At 44.4% G+C, this 21045-nt stretch overlaps 1 protein-coding gene across 5 annotated transcripts in view; it reads left to right on the forward strand.

The window, feature by feature from the left end:
* tns1a (tensin 1a) overlaps positions 1 to 21045 on the forward strand; it is a 93251-nt gene that overhangs the window by 21652 nt on the left and 50554 nt on the right. For 4 of the 5 annotated variants that reach the window (XM_037090769.1, XM_037090766.1, XM_037090765.1 and 1 more), the window contains 2 exons: positions 5009 to 5123; positions 8301 to 8338. In XM_037090769.1, coding sequence (XP_036946664.1) covers positions 5009 to 5123; positions 8301 to 8338 — 153 coding nt within the window. Of the gene's footprint in view, positions 1 to 5008; positions 5124 to 8300; positions 8339 to 17478; positions 17635 to 21045 lie in introns of those variants that run through there. The other variant, XM_037090771.1, reaches the window with a different exon arrangement.

A 21045-nucleotide genomic window follows, 5' to 3' on the forward strand; every position in this document is an offset into this window, starting at 1 on the left:
GCCTAATTATGAGCTTACTAACTTGACTCGGTAATTTCCATCAGAGAGGGGCACAAGCTGAGTAAGATCACTGTTTTTTCTTTTCATCATTACTCACCATTTAAGCTACTGAGGCCCTTTACCCCTCGTTCTCTGAAAAAAAGTTGAATCCCAGATGCTACATGGCAGCCGTCCAAGAACCATTTGCACTCCTGTTGTGGCGATACTCACTGTGGGCCTCTGTATGCCAAGGTGTGCATGCATGTGTATGTGAGTGCAAACTTGTGGTTGTATGTTTTTTTTGTCTTTTTTTTTATTATCCCGCCTCATCCATCATTGTCTGACAGGACACGTTGACCCCAGTTGCCGTGGCAGCCAGGTAACCATGGCTCCTGCCTGTGACACAGCTGGCTGCGTCTGATTGGTTTACCCGGCGGCTTTCTGCCAGGTCATCTTTAACATCGGGGCTGTAGAGTGGCACCAAGGTGCTTCAACCGCTATTTATAAACCCAGCCAGGCCCACACTGCAAAAGATGTCCATCTTTGCCAGTCGTTTAGTCTCACGTTGAGTCTGGAAATCTTTTTAGGCTTACTTCACTGGCAGGTGTTTCTACCTGTCTAAAAAAAGTATTCATGGATTCTCAATTAGATGAGATGCAGAGAAGAGTATCATCAAAGCATGTATAGCCAGTAATATTTGAAGACATATGTGCCGTCCTGGGGTCTAGTGTTCTTCAGATCCTATGTTTCTAGGGTCCTATCATCCCCAGTGGGCTCTACCAGGTTCAGGTCCTATGTTCCCTGGTTCTACGTACAGTATAGTTCCCGGGTCCTCTAAAACCAGAGCACCCTAACAGCTTGGGAGCAAACATACTCAGAACTGGGTACATAGGACGGTAGGACAGCTCATATGTAGAACTGGGGAATATAGGACCCTGGGATAATAAGACCCTGGCAGAACACAAATGTACCTGGAGAACCAGGGAACACCGGACCGTAGGAACATACAAACCTGGAGAGAATATATGTTGAGCTGAGGTTTGTTTGCTTTCATCTTGCATTGTCCCGTTTCTTTTGCCCGTCTCAGCAGTCCCCCGATAATCGGATTCGGTCAGCTCAGATTTCATCCCTTCACTTTAATGAAACTGTCTGCGCTGTCCGTCTGTATAAACCTGAGCATGCGGTTCAATATATCAACCGACTCGTGAAAGGAAAGCTGTCGTTAAAGAGATGGATGGCGGGGTGGCTGTTAATTAAGCCCTTTTTTTTCACGGGAATTATCAGCATGCGTGTAGCATATTGTTTGTTTGTAGATACCTGTTGTAACATGCTGTGTCTGACTGTGTGCAGCCAAGGTCAGCCATGATTCCTCCTCCGGAGCTTATACCGAGTGTGTCACAGTGTGACAAAAGCCATTAAGATTTAGGGAGATAGGGGAGCGAAAAACGCTGAGAAATACACTTTTGTAAAAGCTTTGAGCCAAATTGACTGCGGCACATGGAGAGAGAGAAAGAAGAAAAAAGAAAAAAAAGAGCCAGGGAGCTTCAGAAGGCAACCAGAAAATGAGCTCAAAGACAACGAAGGAAAGGATTACACAACTTTCACACCTGGGGTCCTTTGTAGTTGGAGTAGTTCTGGTTCAGGAGTGATTAAAATTAGTTGTGGTTGTACAGGAACGAGTTGTAGGAATCGTATAGTAGTCTCGTGCTCTCAGGGAAGTCGTATTCATCATTGAAGTGGTGCTGCACATGTTTTTTTTAACCACTTACCGCTGCTTTCCTGAAAGATTTGTGATGCAATTTGTGTGTGAGTTTGTAACGGATACATGTGGTGGAATTTGATTCAGATGATACTTCTGTTTTTTTAGCTGACCAAAGGCTTCGAAGAAATGTTCTGTGAAGAACGTCTCACATGCTGATACAACTTTCTGTCCGACAGTTTAACTGAAACATCTCTGAAAACTACCTCTGTGTGTTCACTGATGTTTGTGGCCAACATGAGTGTGTAATGGCTACAAATCATGGCTTTTATTGTTGCTAAATGCTAACAAATTAGCTGTTGTTACCTCTCTAAGTTCCAGTATGTTACTAGAGTGTCATTTAACAAAGATGCCTAACCTAACACTGAATAAGAAATTAAATTAAACCTGCATCCCTAGAGTTTGAGCTTTGTTAACATAAAGCTGAATCCACCAAACGCGAGGCAACAAAACTGCAACAAAAACAGCAAATTGAGCAAATTCCAGAAAAACTCATGAGAAATACAAAAACAGGAAAAAGACAAAGACAGGAAGTTGAAAGTCAAAATATGAAATTGGAGGATGCATTCTACAAAATAAAACAGGAAACAGTAAAAACCGAAACCATGACACGCCATGGACAGAAGCTAATCTTATCTGTTTTTATATGTGCATGGAAAGTTAGCGAGACATTTTAATCAAGGCACAGATGGATGGAAAGGTTTGGTATACATGTTGGATATCGCAGGTTCCAACAGGAATGAATGGACCTCAGGTTGACTCGCCTACCTGCACTGAGCTCTGTGAAAACAAGGCATTAGCCAGAATGTTTACATAGCTGGAAGAAAACTGCCTCGTTCACAATGACGTTTGATTTATTTCACTTCAGCTTGTAAAAGTGGATCTTAACGACTTGATTATTTTATTTGGGAGGCGATGCAGTATTTACAAGCATTCCTCCATCTTTTCCTTTTTTTTTTTTTGCAGAAATATGTTGCTAAATTGGAAACCCCCTTTTCTCAGACTCTCACGTGATTGGTTGAATTAGTGCTAATTATTCCTGGAGGGGCTTTCAAGGTGATAGTTGGAACAAGGTGTCTGTAAAAGAAAAAAAAAACAGTTTTCAATAAAGAGCGCTAAGATTTACGGTCCAGTGGAGCCCAACCCGGGCCGGGCCCAGCTGCACAAATACACAGAGGAAATGACATCATCATTATGACTCACTGAGGAGGTTGCTGGTGGGAAAGGAGATCTCGGCGGAGGGGAGGGGAGTGAAGGGAGATCCAGGAGGGTGAGTCTGTCCTCTCTTCTTTATGCAAAAATCTGACCTTCAGATTGAGAAAATAGCACCAGGCGAACCCAAACAACTCTGTGCCATACAATAAAAGTTGAATAAATCACATTTTAAGGACGTCTGAAGGAAAATTGAACTTTATGACTCTGCTCCGAAGCATTCAGTGCATCCAGGTTTGAGCCGCTTTAGATTTAAGGCACCTTCAAAGGCAATCCTGGTGACCCAGTTACAGTATTCTTGGCTTTATTTTTGAACGCTCCACGTTAAACAAATCAAATCAAACACTGAATAATGTGCAGCTGTTCGGAGGGAGCGTCACAAAACTGTTGGAAGCGTCACAACAAGTGAGATAAGTCATGGAATTAGGTTTTTTTTAAGGGGGCAGGATCCTCCTTGTTGCTATCTTGTCCAATGAGCAGCGTGCACACGTCACCTGCAACCCCACCTTCATCATCATCATCATCAACCATCATCATCATCAATCATCATCTGTGTTTTGGTATCTTTGCTTCAAGGGAGGCAAAAAAAAAAAAATGGTGTTCTCCTGCGTCACCGCTCTGCTCAGGTTTTGGTGCAGTTTTTCTAGAGCTGTTGTGTCCTCGGGCTGCACACACAGTACAGTACGAACACACACACACACACACACACACACACACACACACACACACACACACACACACACACACACAGGCGTACATCATTCCTGGAGTTTTTGAGGTTGTTGGGTGCTGTGAGGCTTCTTTTCTGCTCCCTCCTCCTTCTCCTCTCCCTCTCTCTCTCTTCTTCATCATTAATTAGTCATTTAATTAGCGAACTTCAAAGTGAAAACATCCCCTGCTGGTGGGCGGACTGTGTCAGTGTGTGTGTGTGTGTGTGTCAGTGTGTGTGCATGCAACGCCGTGACACAAAATATGTTGGTTATAAAAGTGTGTGAAAGGACTCCGGCTGAACAACAAAAACAACAGTAAAGTTGTATAACATACATTAACATGTATCAGGGCCATCATAAAGCCTTTATAAACAGTTATAAGAACTATTAACATTCATAAATATCTATAAGCTTAAACATCAAAGTGCTTATTTCTTATAATCTACTAATACATGTGTTTATAATGCTTTTATTAACACGTACAAGTTTTTGTTACTAAACATCTTCTAAGGCCTTATTCTCTATTACCTAATGCTTATTACAAGAAGCTAAGTATAAAGTGTCACCAAAGCATATTTGACGGGACAGAAATTGATGACATAATGTCACATTGTGCCATATTTTCATTTGTTTGCTTATATTTACATTTAATAACTTCCTTTACATGGGTTTAAATTTAGATTAAAATAATGCATCCACAGTGATTGTTCAAAGGTGCGGTAAAAACATTATTATGATTGCAAATTAATTATTTTAAAATGTTGTCGGGTCCAAAATGATTGTTTTGTTTAACATTAGCAAGCGTAAGTAACGTCACCATAACTAATTAATGTTCACGTTTGCTAGCGTTAGCAACATTAGCAAAAGCTGAATGTCATCAGTAACACCTTATTTTCAGTCACTTTGACAATTTCATCAGCTAAAATGTCAGAAAATAACAGAAAAGTGATCATCACAGTCTCTTTGAACCCAAAGTGACAACAACATATGACATTAAAAGTCCAAAAACCAAAAGATGGAAAAATAATCTCGTTCCAGAGGAGGGAACCAATGACTGTTTGGTAATTTGCTTAATAAATGACATCATCAGTAACAATAGAACAAAGACCTAAATGAATACAACCTGTTTTCTTACCAAAACCTTTATTCTTGAGGCGAAAAGAAAGAAAAACATTCAATATAACAAAGACACAAGTGAAACCAAATGCCATCAAAGCCCATCAAAGAAATCAAACCCCCATGTGCACCCATAGAAGAATATATCATGGCTGAATACCAAATGTGTTTCTGTTGGCATCCGTTCAACCGACCTGCTCCTGATCTCCCTTCCTTCCTCTTCTTTCCTCAGCCCGACGAGCTGGAGGGCGTCCACACGCACCACTTCAAGCTGAAGCCATTCAAGAAGGCCAAGAGTTGCGATATATGCAAGCAGGCCATCACCAAGGAGGGCCTCATCTGCAAAGGTGAGTGTCGGGGAAGCTCGATCCCCCTGCTGGGAGTTCAACTCTCAGTCTGAGCAGGTGGGAGATTAAAATGACTGACCTGTGGATGAGAGAGCGAAATGTTCTCCTGGTTCCTGTTCGAGATGGCTGACAGGGCTGGAGCCTGTCCCAGCATGCACTGGGGAACTAAGAAGTGATAACATTGATGAATTTACGACATCTGTCTATTATGTTGAGGAAATATTTACTGAAGTTAGCATGCTAACCAGCTAGCCTCTGGACCCCGGTTCAAAGCTCCTGTGCTAGAGTTTTACACACTCAGTGCTCTGAGCTCACTGGCTGGACCGCTAGCTGCACGGCTAACTAAGCTAAGTGAGCTAACTAGCTGACGGTAGCTTCAGTGGTGATAAAGCGTCCCCCTGTTTTTTTTTTTTTCAGTATGAATTTAACGCACATCAGTTCAAACTGCACCCTAAATGAATAAAACAGATTGTATGAGGGCCGTTTTGTGCTACAAACACAAAGCCGAGGTCTCTATAATTGCCTGTTTCGTCAAAGATGTTCAGTTTACAGTGGCACAGAGTGTTCGATGCATCACTTCATGTCAGAAGATATCAGATATCGAGTATTCAGATCAGCAAATGTTGGTTGAGTCACTGTTTGAGGCACAATCTACGCACGTCTTCCGCTCAGATTGCAATCTGTGCATCCCTCTCCTTTGTTTAGTTTGACCATCTTTGTTTGAACGGCGCCGTGCGTACAGTGCAGACTGTATCTCTGCACATGTCGGCCATCTCTGCTTTGATTTCTCTCCCCCCTCCCTCCCTTTAAGCCTCCCCGTCTTCCTCCGCCATCCCGTCACATGTTTTTTCCATTCTAATTTTAGAAAGAAAAGGTTTTTTATTGTAACCTCGGAGAAAAAGTCCAGGGGAAATTAACATTAGAGGACTCCCGGGCTGCCTCGCATTTCCTTTCTTGTCTCCCTCCTGTTCGTCTCCCTTACTCGCCTCCTCTCCCTCTCTCTCCTTTTTTGAACTACAAACACGGCGTCTTGTAGCAGAAGCCGAGTTGACAAACACTCAGAAGCCCCGGCTGCAGGAGCGCAGGCCTGTGTGGGGCTTTGGCTGAGGATTTGCTGTTAAAATTAGCATGGCTGCTGCTGCTGCTGCTGCTGCTGCTGCTGCATTAGCCTAGATAAGAGGGGGAAAAAAGGAAAGAGGGGTGAGGGGTGGGGGGGGCAGACCGAGGCTGAATAAAGAGAGAGAAATTGGGGTATGTGGGGATTGGGAGATAGACATGGAAAACAAAGGGGAGAGAGTGCAAAGGCGAGCACAGGAGAATTACTTTCCCTTTCATCCCCCTTTTGTTCATTCATCCTCCATGTTAAAATACAGTAGACCGCAGTGAGCTTTCCTTCGCCGAGCGCGTAAAGCTTAAAGTCATCCGGCTAAAAGCCCCCGAAACTTCCTCCTGAAGTCTTACGGCAGCTAAGGAATATCTTTTTTGCACGATAAAAATACGAGCCTCTTCCCCCTCGCCGGCTAAAACAGACGGACACGCGCCGGTCTGAGCATCCTCCCTGCCCTTTGCTGTTACCAGGAAGTGTTGCTAGGCGCCCGGGTAGAAAAGGCCACGTTGCCAGAGGGCTCGCGGCCAAGAGATAAGATGTGACAATAGGGGCGATGTGCAGATGTGTGCAGATGTTGAAGATTTACAAGTGACTGAGGCTGCACTGTTACCTGCTCGTGCCCTTAAAGGAGCAGTTCACCCCAAAAAACTGAGGATTTGGTCATTATGTTGCTGCGGAGAACAAACTGATGTGTCACTTGTGTTCGTGTTGATCCCGCCTGTCTGCACGGAGCAGCGCTCGCTTCCCCGTAACAGACCAAAAATGTCAAATACATTCATGCGTGCGTCATGTCTCGATCTGTGCATGTTTTCCTTTGTTCTTCCCTGAGACGAGGCAGCGTGAGGATAGACTCGTGCCTCCCGTGGATACGCGGGGACTCATTAAGAGCGCATAAAACCACATGATGATAATGATTCCCTCTGGTGCCTGCGTGGATCAGCTCCAGGTTTCTCACCACGCATCGTGGAGGAAACTAGAAATGAAACATCTGCACTTATTTGCAGAGCCAAGAAGTACAACTGTTCTTTTTTTTTTACTTTTTAAGAATTTTGAAAAACACTCCAGAGACATTTTTGTAGTTGAAAAAAAGCTATATCAGGTGAAAATCAAGGTGGAGAGGAGTGTAGGGTTAGGGTTACCGTCACAGAGGAGGAAAGAAACCAGCAAATATTCACATTTAAGAAGCTGGAATCACAGAATTTTGATTAATCTATCATCAGACACTTTTACGTTGAAAGTCAAAGAGGAAGTCTTCAGCCACATGTTTTTAAAGCTCCGTGCCCGTCAGAGTTACATTACCCCTCCAGTTTGGACAGCTGCCTCTCTAATAGGAAGGACAAACAGCCACTTTACACTAACCGTCTCCAAATAATTACCAATCAGCGCTTCACGCTCACAAAACTACCCACTAATCCATTCATCACCATTACGCCAGTTTACTTTAATCAACCTGTTTTTCTAGCAGTCGGACCACCCAGGACATTCACACACACACATCCCGGACTACACACTCGCACCACCTGGGGACCACCTAGTCTGACAGCGAGGCAGCAGGTGTGTCATGGGGGGGCGGGGTCAGGGGTCGTACCTGCCCCAGACATCAAAAACATGGCCCGCTTCATGCCTGGAGGTCGACCTGCTCCGACTCTGCCTGCTTCTAATGATGCCATGAATAATTAAACTCAGCTAATTCATAATTAAACCTCCTGTTAGGGAGCTTCCAATCACAGTTTAGGCTCATTTTAACTGCTTCGTTCAGCTCCTTATGTCGAGGATTAACCATTTGAACACCTCTGTCCTCAGAGCTTTTCAATCAAAGTGTGAAATACAAGCAGATGGATGTTGGGATGTTGGGATGTTTGCTGGATGTGGCCACTTGGGGGCAGCACCGCAGCACGTTAGCATCAGGATGAGAGCTGACCTGCTGCAGGTTTCCCTCTCGGTGCATTCAAGAGCAATTGTGTCCAACCGTCTAACTGTTTGGAAAGAAACATCAAATATCCTCATCAGGCACTGATCTCATGTGTATTTGAACCATTACTGACATAACTTTGCCTCTTTTCTTTCAGCGTGCAAGCTGTCCTGCCATAAAAAATGTGAAGTGAAGGTAAGAACCTGGACATCTTTTACTCCTCATTAATGACCTGATATCGTAGCATTCACCAAAAAAATGACTCGTACTAATAGTACAGGCACAAACACACACATAATCATTGGTTTTATGATGCATACTTAAAAAAAGATAAAGGTATGCATCTACAAAATAACCATCATTAATAAATGGCACGTTTACAGTTAAATACACTTCTGTTACAATTTATTATTATGCAAAAGTTGCATGTGACGTTCAGAACGCTGTAAATGTTGAATAAACTGTGTAGTTCCTCTTTTAACACTATTTCGATAATCGTGACAACCTTTACATTGCTTGATAAATGGTTTATAAACCATATTATATAAATTATACTGGAAAACTACCATCAGTTTATCCAGGTACCCCTAGAGCTTCTCGGTCTATCCTGTGGATAAAAAAGAGCAAGACCGAGAACTTCTGTTTCACATCATATATAGCAGATTGAGAAACCAAAGATGTGTAAACTTTTACAGTTTCGCATCCTGTTTGTACTCCACCACACGATGTTGTGCTAGTAAAGCCACACAGCAAGTAAAATAAGCACCGCAGGGACGTCAGATATGTTGGACCTTCACGTTTGACGACTTCATTTAATTGTTACGGTTACAGACAACACAAATAAACGACTGTGTTTCTCGCCGGAGGTAACCGCTGTTGTTACTGCAGCGTCGCAGCGACTCGGCCTGAAAAATCTACATTTCTCTCACTTTAATTTCAGCCGTTAGTAACACGATAACATAATACAGGACTGTCTGGGTCCTGGGCTTCATCCAGTCTCTGTATTAAAACGATCTTATCACATTGGGTGTCGTGTGTCAGTGTAGGTGTCCTTGTCGTGGAAAGCTCTGGCAGAGATACAGTCGATGTGGAGTCAATGAGGGGTGGCCACCCAGCTGTGGGCCTCAGAAAACCACAGAGTTGGCTGCGACTCAGGTCGTTACAGGGGGCGGTGTTGTGTAATGGTGCGGCTGTCGGTACAAAGGAACGCTTGAACCGCTCGTCCTGACACCTTGGTAAGATGAGACCGTTTCTGTGGGCGCTTCCTAGGCTGTCTTCATGTAGGGGGTGACACGGGTACACCAGCATGTTCCTGGTTTTTGGAGCTCATATTGAAAAATAGAAACACTTATGTATGATCCCAGATGTTAAGCTAAGACTGTTTACTTCCAGAATAATGTGTGTCGTAGACTTTTAAACCCCCCGGCCTTCACACTCAAGGTTACACCACTCAAAAACCATCTTTTCCTAAACAGACGGTCCCTCCTGGGTCATACGTTACCTGAAACACCAGTTAAACAGGTGCATCACTTTACTTAAAGTAGATTTAGTTGAAGCTCTTCGTGAACAAATTGCCAAACAGTAACACAAAAAGTCACATCCGGAGCTGCAGGATGTTTATACCCCGAAATATCCTGAAAACTGGTCGAGGAAGTACAAACCATGTGGTGCGTCGTCACATATTCCACAGTCACACTCGGCGCACTCGATACCAATCTGCAGTGGAAAAGGGAAGAGCTCATGGTGAGAGTAAATGAAAAGGAAGGAAGGAAGGGAGGAATGAATGACGGAGAGAAGGCAGGAAAAAGGGCGGAGGGGGGGAGAGCGTTACAAGGCTATTCTTAGTGGTTTTAGTTGTGACTGCTGGGGAGAAAACGTCCAAATGTCTGCTCTGACTCCTACCTCCTCCCCCAATTTACCCCTCACAAACCACCGTTCTTACCCAGGAACAAAAAGCTGCGTGTTCCCAAAAGCACCCGAAGGGGAAAAATCTCCCAAATACCTCTAAAACCAGGCGAGAGCCATTTGTGGCGGCAGTCGGGGGGGAATAATCGGGATCGCCGGAGTCGTGAGTCACTCACTCTGGTGGTGACAGAGGAAATGTGAGGAGGAGTGACGGGTGAATTTTGTCAGAAATTAAAGCTTTGGCACAAACTTTCCGATCCTTGTTTGCTAACGTGCTAATCCTGTAATTGTTTAAATATTCCTGTCAACATAAAAAGGATCAGGACACAATGCGGCAGCGCCTGTTGTTTCTTTCGGCTGACACGCCGCTGACCTTGAACAGTAAATTTGGGGCACTGCGAGGTTGTCGCCAGCGGTTTTTGCAGCTCGCCAGACGTGAAGATAACCAGCGCGCTGCACTGATTTCATTTAATGTGTTTATTATTTAAAGCCCCTGCAACCTCCCTCCTTTTCAATGGGACATTAAAAGACAGTTGTTTGGATGTTTTAATGGCACGTTTTATGTGTGTTTTTATGGCTGACTCTGATTTTAATGACGGTAAATGTTTTTAACATATGAGGGGCAACAGTATATGTGACATGTGTTCATACTACAGTAGGTGTTTGCACTATGATGAATTAAAAGCTGTTTATATTCTGGATGGAAAGTGGCTCCTGAGGTCAGTGATATGATAATTACTGGATGATTTAGATGGTTTGAAATTGGAATAGTTGTTGATTATCATACGTAGATTTATCAAGACCATATGTGGGCGACCGCTGAGGTCATGTGTTGCCTCTGAGAATGTAAAGAACTAGTTACACATGCGTTTTTAAAGGCTGATGCTAATTTTTTACCCGACTCAATATCTTCCAGATTTTGTAATTTAAGTTTGTGTCGCGAACGTGGCGTTAGCTCTTCTTTGTTGTCTCCTGCTGCTTCAGATGCCGTCGACGTGACGAGCGTTAACGTTGAACTGATCCGTCGATCATTGATGGTCGAGTCTTGTTTGATTTCGTCACATCAAGTCCAACTGTACAGTCTGGTATTCGGACTCTGGGTGTAATTTAAACCTTCCATCCATCTGTAACAACAGTGACATCAGAGGAGAACTAGAGTTTGAGATCTGATATCAAACTTTACAGAGATAAAGGAGCATTAAGTGGCGTTTGTTGACGAATGTTGGTGACCAGAGTAATTACAACAATATGAAGAAGTCTCTGGCATATCAAGGCGGATGTACTGTGATGGACATCAACACTCTCTCATCCTGCTCTCGCTTAAAGACTCCGGATAGACTGTAATCTTGTTGCTGATATGTTTTCCCTCTCTCGGTTACATTTTTCCTCGTGTGGTTCCATCGTTAAGATCAAGAGCTTATTAAAATGTCTGCGCAACATCAAAAATACAGATGTCCACTAATATGCTTTAATGAAGAATCGTCTCTGGCTACTTTTTCATTTTTCTGTTTTCCCCTCCGTTCCGACCGCAGCCATCTCCGCGTGGACGTCTGGTGTTGGAGCCCCCCGAGGCCCCGGCGTCCGACTCGTTCTATAGACTCAGTGACTTCAGCGTAGTTGTTATGGTTGTCTATAGCGAGGTGGCGGCTTGTCGAGACCGGGGTGTTGTGGCTGGGATACTCCCCGAAAAAAAAAAAAATCTGGCCGGACACCCAAGTTGAGGGTTTGGAGACAGAGGCGCTCTGTTAGACGGGAGTCTGGTGTGTGACTCCGAAGCTGTGGCTTCTCTGGAAGTGAAGTTTTGCTGGGAAATCTTGATGTCATAAATCATCCGAGGAGGATTCATTCATAAAAAATGCGATCTGAAGCGCTTCGCGTAAGCGTAGATGATCGCAGCATTTATGCAGTTATAAGACAACCGTCAGGCAAAAACACTTCCTCGCTCCTCTCTTCTTTTTTTTCTTCTCAATGAAGAGAAGTTGATGCGTCTGCACGCTCACAGTATCTCTACTGAAAACACCCCGTTCATTTCTGACACACACATCTTCCTCCGCGCATCTTTTCTCTCACCGGAAAAGTTTACAAAGCAGCGTGCCACGAAAAACAGAACCAACTTTTGGACAAACGCTACCAGATGTCCTGCTGCTGCTACTACAAACTTCTAATGGAAGTTTTAAAATGTTTTCTTAAACGTGCTGGTTGACGTGACGTGTTCGGCTCCAGGGTGAAACGGATACTGTCATATAGGCCAAAATATACACATAAACATTCCACCAGAGGTCCATCGAGTGGCTCCAAGTTTGTATTATGTTGCATGGTGGAGACTGTAGTGGAGAAGAAGTACTTGTGAATGGAACGAGCCTCTCGGGAAGAGCCGGGGGCCAGAACCTGGGCGCTGTCCAGGTGGAGTTCATGGACCAAGCGATGATACTCTCCAAGACGTGTCCTCCCATACGGCCGTGCAATTTTACTCTAATCACGACGCCTTTCCACATAATCTACTCACTGAAAACAGCTCTCCTACTCCTGGGAGCAGAATTTTTGAAAAACCAAAAGAACGTGCTGAAAAGCTCCAAGAAAGCCGAAGGGAACAACAGAGTCAGGTGCTAATTTTATGCAGGTTTTTTTACTCAATACATCTTTCACATTATACAGAATCATTTGACCCATCTTTACCAGAAAAACATATTGCTAAGAGCGTCTTTAAATACTTCTCAGACTGCCAGTCGACATATTTGGCTTCAGATAAAGAAAAAAAGGGATCTAAGATGTTAAAAACATCCTGTATTTTACAAGAAATTTGCAACAGATTTTTGGAATCATGTCTTTGTGAGGGTTAAATTGTTACCTGGACACACATCACAGCTTTTTTTTTTGTTTTTTTTCTTTTTTTATGGGGACCTCTGGCTGTTAAATTTCATGCTTCTTACCTGCGGTTTATGTCCAGCACAGCAGTGTGTCCGGACCCAGACGGCGTACAGCGCACACATGTGTCATCACTGTGGCAACTTGCCAACATTTCATGAATGTTTCCCACTGTTTCGCGGGTTAACTCCTTCAGGGTCGCATGGACATCAACACCGCCGGGGTTTCGTGTTCGATTTCGCACCAGCGCAACAAAAATATGCAAACAGATCCACCGGACGCTGCACCATCAGTGTGCTTGTGTGTCGACTCTGTTCTCTCTCGCCCTGTCCGTGGAAACAAGCCCTCATTATTCCTTGTGATTTATCCCTGCCGTGTCTTGGAGGAGCCTCCTGGAATGCCGCTGCAGTGGTTTGCGCCGTTTCGACGGGCCGGCGGGTTGGAAGACTCAGGCGAGGTTTGGCAGGGAACGGCGCAGGCCAGAGAGGAATGACGGGAAGAGGGTTAGGCAAGAAGCTTGAGTGTTCCTGGTGTAAACAACAATGGCGGAGGCTGCTGATAATAGAAAATGCTGTTTACATGTTTGTGCTTTTAGAAAAAGTGCGGTGCGGTTCGGTGTGACAAGTCATATGTGTCGCCGCCACAATTCCACCTCAGCCGCAAGACAAATTTGTTTGGGAAACTCGGAGTGCGGCTGTTACACAAGATATATGCCAGTTAGTGTCATTTTGACATCGCAGCTCAGCTATTTCTGTTTTGTTTAAAGAGCTCAGATTATATCACTGGAAACATCTACTGAGAGTCACTGAGCCTAGTCTACCAGATTAAAGACTGCACTTGCATAATACAGAGTAAAGTATAAACACTTTACAAACTGTGTGTTGACTTCCTGGCGATGTAAGCTCGCTATGTGGCTCTTTTTTTTATACAAGGTGCTCGTAAGAACCGGCAAAATGAAAATGACCAAACCTGAGTAAAGGAAATAACTTCTAGTTGTCTTCCAGTTCAGCAGGCCAAGCCTGGACCACGTGGGGTCATTTAATCCAGATTCTTCTCTCAGTTTAGGGAACAATTCTGACTGCCACCACTCATTCAGTGCACATTTCATCACTGTACATTGGCATAAAGTAAATCTATAAAAAAAAAATCTCACGCCTTCTTTACTTATCGCTGCTGTCAGCCAGAAGTGAACAAAGCGCTCCCGTAATCAGGCTTTTTTCCACTTCCTGGAGTCGTAGATGTTCACAGATCCTGGATCAGAACGGAGGGGTCGAAACAGGACGACGAGGAAGTGACTCACGGCTGCAGTCCAAGAATAAAATAACAGAGGAGTTTGAGACATTAGAGACCAAACTACTCATTCATACTTCTGTCTCTTAGGTAGCAGAGGTATTTTACCTCATTTTTTTACCTTAAAATTGGAAAAATGTCCCGTGCTACTCCCCCTAAACCTCGAGCTAAGAAAAGTACATCCTTGTCTTAATGTTTTGGAGCAGATCTGGCACCCCAGCCACATGCTGAACTCCTATTTTTAGAAGATCCAGTAGTTCTTCTGTCACACAAAAGGAAATCCAGGGGATATTATTGCTGTGAGGAGACTCCGACGGTCCCGTTTCATCTCCAGTGGCCCACAATCCCTTTCTGTCAGGCTGAGCTCACTCGCTGCTTGCATAACACGAGCACTGATGTGCAAGAAACAGCTAAGTGTTTTTAGAAGAAGGAAGGGAACCTCTCTGGGTCCGTACCTGTAACAGCACACTTTTACTGTTGCACAGCAGAGCAGTTTGTCTCCGAGTCCATTGAGGCGCACTCGATGCAGCCCGACTCGAGCTAAGCTGGGCCTCCTCCAGTGCTGAATTTAGAGGTCAAGCTGTTCAGAGGTTTGTAATCCTGGCATCCCGACGTTTTTAATCCAAACACGGGTGGACGTGTGAAAACTGGGAGAGGCCCTTTAATCAGGCCTCTGGCAAATGACACGCTCCATGAAACGCAACCCAGTAAGTGTTTCATGTTCCAGGAGGCATGTGTGCAACCCCGTTTAACCACCGACTGTAAAACTCTGGACTGTTTATGTAGCTCAACATGTTGATGATCGGGCGAAGGAGAAAAAAAGGGATGCTGGACGTAAAACTAAACATAAAATAGAAATGAGAGGTTGTCAACAGAGGGATGGAAGGTGGGATTATGTTTAAATTTAAATTGTTCCATGATGATTCATTTCAATATCAGTTTAAATATAACACAGCCATGGACTCTGAACCATAACCATCATTAGCTTTTCTAGCTAATGTTTCCTTGTCCTGCACCTTCAGATGCTAAGCTACGTGGCTAATTCGGCTAACTAGTTAGAACTTGGAACAATTAATCAATTAATTCACAAAATGTGACAGAATGAAATATTTGTTTTAATAACTTCTGCATGAATTCCCTCATTTATTAGCTTATATACAAACTACTTATTTACTTGCAAATTAAATGTTTTCTATTTGATTTATTGATTTGATAATAATAAACTTTATTTATATTGCACCTTTCTTAAACTACACAGCTACAATAACCAACAGAAAAGACAAAAATGTAGAAAGTTTGAAAAAATATTTTTCAAAAAAGTAAAGAAATAAGATAATAAAGATATGTCTTTTTTTATTTATGTTTTATTCTTTAGTTTCCCTTAGCACTTCTCCCCTTATTTAGTGCAACTTTATATCTGTGTTTTTTTTCTGCATTTCCTCTTCGTTACAAATGCAGAAGCTGTCGTTCAGAATGTGTCACGAGGTCGATTTATATCCCACAGTAACATTTGTCATATATACATAAAATGTTTCCCTTTAAAAGTGTAAAAGTCAAAATGTAACATCGGCATCAACGGATGAAAAAGAGTTGGACTTTAAATCCTCAGTTTTCCCCTTGAACAAGCTTCCAAGTCTCCTTCTCTGTCGTGTTGTGGAGGGTTTTTCTTTCCTTCTAAGGTTTCCTCCTGGTTTTTTTTATCTGTCTTTATCTTCCAAAAGGCGCAAAGGTGCATGGAGCACGACCAAATACACAGTAAGACGTGCATAGAGGCAGGGATGAGGAGCCTTCGAGAATGTTGGCATGGAAAAGAGAGGCAGCCATCCAAGCATGAGAGTGAAAAAGGTAGAACAGCAGAGAGAGAGAGAGAGGGGAGAGATGATGAGGGTGAGGGAGGGAGAAAACGATGAGACACACACACACATTCAGCAGAGCCAAGCCTCCTCATTCCTCAGCAGCCCTTCACAGAGGCAAGTCTGTTTCCCCGGCGCAAACACGTCACATCAAAGAGCCATCACAGCTCCTCTCCATAGCGACGCCCTTCAGCGCTATAGATGCAGCGGCGTAGTCGGGAGATAGCGCTGGCAGACAAACGGTACGGGCGGCCTAATAACCGGGTGCTAGCAGATGACTGATGGCCCAATTTAGCTCGGTCCTCGGCTGGAGGTCAAGAGCTGAGATCAACCCGACGGGAGCAAATATTTTAGAAACGAGGGATCTTTGGAGTTTGTCTGTCTCTGTTGACTCCAGGTTTTTCCTCTGGAGTGCATGCATGTGTTATCTTCATAGATAGAAGCTGTCAACAAGTCGAAGTACAGTTGTGCAACTTCTGTCAAACTCTGAGAGGAATGGTTTTTCATTTGGCACATGCAATTTGGGCTCGCAGTGGCGGACCCAAGGTTGTCTGAGTTGCTTGTAGAGTCTGAAATCAAGTTTTTTTGTTTTGTTTTTTTTATTCTCATGCAGCAACCTGTTCGGACATTTTTGCCTCCAGAGACACTAATATTACAAAATTCATGAAACAAGCCTAATTGTATTGAAACATCATCAGCATATTCTGATTATACTGGCAGACTTGGCATAAAACATTGTTTTATTACATTTATGTTTCATGATTTTGCATAGTTTTATGAGAATTACTTAATTTTTTTGACCTACAATTTAAATGTGGGATGATATAAACAAATAACAGAGCACAGACCAAACAAAACATGCTATTTTAGTTTTTTTTACACATTCATCAGTGGAGTCAGACAATGATGAAGTGACGCCAACATCAACAGAACACAAACTAAGGTCCACAGAAGCTGTATTCACGGGAGAGATTTTTGCTGCAGTGCAGACGCCAGAGGAGGAAAGTTGTTCTCCCTCTCACTCCCTCTGTCAAGCATGTGTCAACAGCCACAGAGAGGGAGGAGAGAGAGACGAGAGGGAGGGATACAGTTACTGTCTGCCCCCGGACGGCTTCTTTGCTCTCTCTCGTTTTGGGTACCGGATTCACAAGGAGCCCCCGAGCCCTCTCTCTTGGCCTTATATAGCGCGTTTCAACATTTCTTGGCAGTTGAGAGGAGGAACGGCAGCCAGCAGCAGCAGCAGCAGCAGCGGCGGCGGCGGCAGCATAAAGAGAGTATCCTGGTCCGGTCCAGAGGCTGCACAGACATCCACATGCTGCGCAACACACACACATACACAGAATCGAGTTCAGTAGCTCTCTGGCACACGTTCGGGATTACTGCTGTTGTTTTGAGCACGAGGGGCGGGTGAGGAGGAGGAGGAGGAGGAGGAAAGTGTCTGTATTTGGTACTCCCTCTCCCGCTCTGTTCCTCTCCTGGAAGGGGGGTGTGAAGGCTGGGAGAATGCAGAGGTAGAGACGAGGCAGAGGGGAGAGAGAGACGAGAGAGAGCGTGAGAAAAAGTGGCACCGGCGTGCAGGTAAGACTTCTGGATGGGGAGATTTTAAGATGCGAGTAGAAGGGGTTTGTTCTCGCTGGATCTTTCTGTGTTCGGCATGTCGGATATGTTCTCTAAACTCTGAGTTCTTTGCATTCTTTCGTGGCTTAAAAATAGGGGCCTTCAGAAACAGGACCTCAAGCAACAACCAATAAAAAAAAGGCTTTCCACTGCATGTTTTTGGATGAAATCAGGTCCCACAGCTCATGGGAAAGCGGCTCCCGTGGGAACCGGGACAGGCAGAGTTCACTCGAGTTGCTGTTCGAGCCTTTTTCCGCGGCCTCCCGACGAGCGGTGATTTGTGGACGGGGAGCAACTGGTCAACACAGCAGGAAAACACGTGTTTTCTCTCTCAGCGTAAACCTGCATCTGTGCTCCGGCGCTGAGGCAGAGCAGCTGGTCAGGTATAGTGTTTGCAGGAAATGTCCTTCCTTTCACTTTTTTTTTTTTTTTCTTTCCCTCTCTGACACCTTCGGGAGAGGATGCAGACTGATGGTGGCAATCGTTCACCTTTGACCTTGAGCTAACACAAGGGGCGGCAGTTAAACACGAGTGGTCAAGAGGTCGCGAGGCTTGTATGTCCTGTCTCCCGCTAAAGAGACGGGAACAACAGAGAGGAATGCGGCTTTATTGCTGCAGTGTTTTTGGCGTCTTTCTTGAGCGTTTTTGAAGAGGACACAACCTTGGCATCACACTCTTCAAAAAGGGGTCGACCACTTTCCCCCACCTTGCCCAGAAACCCTCTCACACCGCCAAACGAGCCCTAACTCATGCCTCCCCCGTGTCTCGTAACGAGAAGATGTTCTCAAAGAGTGATGCCGCTGTCCTATCCCTCTCGAACTATTTGTCTCTTCCGTCTGCCTTAATAACATACCTAGTTTCCCCTCGGGGCTGTTCATCTTTTGACACATCAGAGACCTTGGCAACCGTGCGAGAGAACCGCTGAGAGAAAATACCATAAATCGCAGAGAATCATCCCCAAACTCTGATTGCCAAATACAAATTCCTCCTCGCGTGTTTGTGCAGAGATGGAGTTTGTTTTCCCCGCGTCACGCAATCGCATTTGTTTTCCAGATTGGATTGCGAGATACTCCCACCGTCCACAAACAGAAAAGCGCGGCTGGTAAACTGTGAGCTGCAGCTGCGTCAGCTCCAAACTATGTGTTATAAAAGCAGTAGTGACCCGGGGAGGATGGCATTTAACATGCAACCACACAAGAGGCCCGGGCTGCCCGCTAACTTATTTCTGTCAATAAGTGACAGGCTGGCGAGGGAAAAGTGAGCAGCGAGAAATTTCAATATAAAGTTACACAATCTGGGTCATTCACACGAAAGCTAGCTCGACACAAACATAAATTGAGGTTTTCGTGGAATTGCAGCAAAGAAGCATTTAGGGATCCTTTCGAGCATCCTGTGTTCTCGTGAGTGTGTATTTTGTTGCGCCTTTCTCTGTGTACACCGTTGATTTTGGCTTGGCGTTGTGTCTTTATTCTCGCCCCACTGTGCTATTAGTGGTCGAATGAGAGAACTCATCCTGTAGCCACCCCTAATTAAACAGGAACTGATAGGCGAGCGTATCCGGAACAGACCCATCAGCGCCGTCTAACATCGGCTCCATCCAGTAATGATGAGAACGGGCTTGTTTTCAGCCTTGGTCTTTGTTTCCCACCAGTTAAAAGGCCTAAACCAGAGATTTTGCAAATCAGGTGAGTTTCAGTTTGAAGCCTGCTTCAAATGTTGAAGCAACGCAGTGTAACTTTTTAAAGTCGTTCTGAAGAATTGATTTTTTTGAGTCTCATTCTCAGGTCGACACTAGGCGTCCGACCCGAGCCATTAACCCAGAGCGTTGGTGTTTGACAGCCTAGAAATGAGACTCGGCCCTGTGATGAAGTGGTGTACTCGGCCCCCCCACAATCCTGCAAAGGATAAGTGGTTACAGATAATGGATGGATGGATCACTGGTGGACTCAACAGAGGGCAAGGGAAGTGCCATCGAGGATCCCCTCCAGTGAAGAGACAAAGTTTCCTCTAAGGCATTAATGTGGTACCATTTTGTTTTTTTGTTTTGCCCCTCAAACAACCTGAGTCCACCACTGGGATGGATGGATGGATGATAGATGGATGGTTAGAGACTTAACTACCTTTTCCCCAGAAAGTTGAATAGTAGTACTTTAAACCTCTCCCACGATCGAAACGACCACTTGAATGACCTCACATTTATGAAATGCGGTCATGCCCCTCTTGCATAAAACTTCCACATTTGGAGGTTTTCAACCTGTGTCCAACGTGAGCCACAATTGCACATCTGATATTCATCATTTCCTTGTTTAATGGGGTATTTTGTCGTCTGTTGCTTGCAGCGATCTGGTCGTAACCATACAAGGAGGGTGGGGGGGTGGGTGAAGCAGCCAAGCCAGAGCCGGCTCGCCATTCGCTGCGGCTTGACCATGATCAAATAGCTGCTTCCTCAATGATCCATGGTCTTTTGGCCTCTTGCGCCGCCTCTTGATGGAGTTCCTCTGGGCCTCAAACCCAACATCGGCATGTCGGTTTTCGAGGTGAAATAATGCCTTTGTTGGACACAAAGCTGAACTTACTGGCAATCAAAATAGTTGAAATAAGACGGCAATCCTCTGTGATGAATCTCATTGTAAATAACCTCCTGTATGTTGTGGTATATTTTGTCTGAACCACTTAGGGTCGAAGCGAATGCTTGTGCCTGTCGAACCATTTTTATGCTTATTTATGGTGTGTTAACCATGTGGTAGTGATTTTGTTCTCCTGTGGAAAAATATATCCCCGTCTTGTGTTATCCACAAGATTTAGATAGTGGATTCTTCACTGCTCGGTCGATTTCACGTCACTGAGAAAAGCTCCCAAAGAGTTTTCAAAGAGTCCTTTTTTTTTTTTTTTTCATGAACTTGTCATATGTTCAACCATCACAGGATGGTTTTCATGCTGCGGGGAGGCCTTGTTAGTGTTGCGCTACCGGGTGTTGATGGACGCCAGTGGAAACAGCTGGCAGACAGTGTGTTCCACATTACAAAAACAATTATTTAGATTTCATGTGTATACACGAGCCCATTTGCATCCTGTTTTGGTGCAAAAGTCTCTGAACATGGAGTGGGATGTTCGAGGACTGAAAGGCATGTCTCACAGTGTCCGGTTCCAGCAAATAGACCCTTGACAGAATAACATGTTTACAGTCTGGATTCTCTCTTTTTAAAGGATGTTGGATCGTGAGCTTGAAGACTCTCTTATAAATGACAGATAGAGTTTAAGTGGTAAAACTTTCCCACGCAGTATTCATCTTTGGCGGAGTCGTTATTTCTCCATTATTATACTTTTTATATTCTACATCAGATATTATTTAACCATTGACGGCTTCACTTG

The sequence above is a fragment of the Acanthopagrus latus genome, chromosome 24, assembly GCF_904848185.1.
Source record: "Acanthopagrus latus isolate v.2019 chromosome 24, fAcaLat1.1, whole genome shotgun sequence".
Classification (NCBI taxonomy): Eukaryota; Metazoa; Chordata; class Actinopteri; order Spariformes; family Sparidae; genus Acanthopagrus; species Acanthopagrus latus.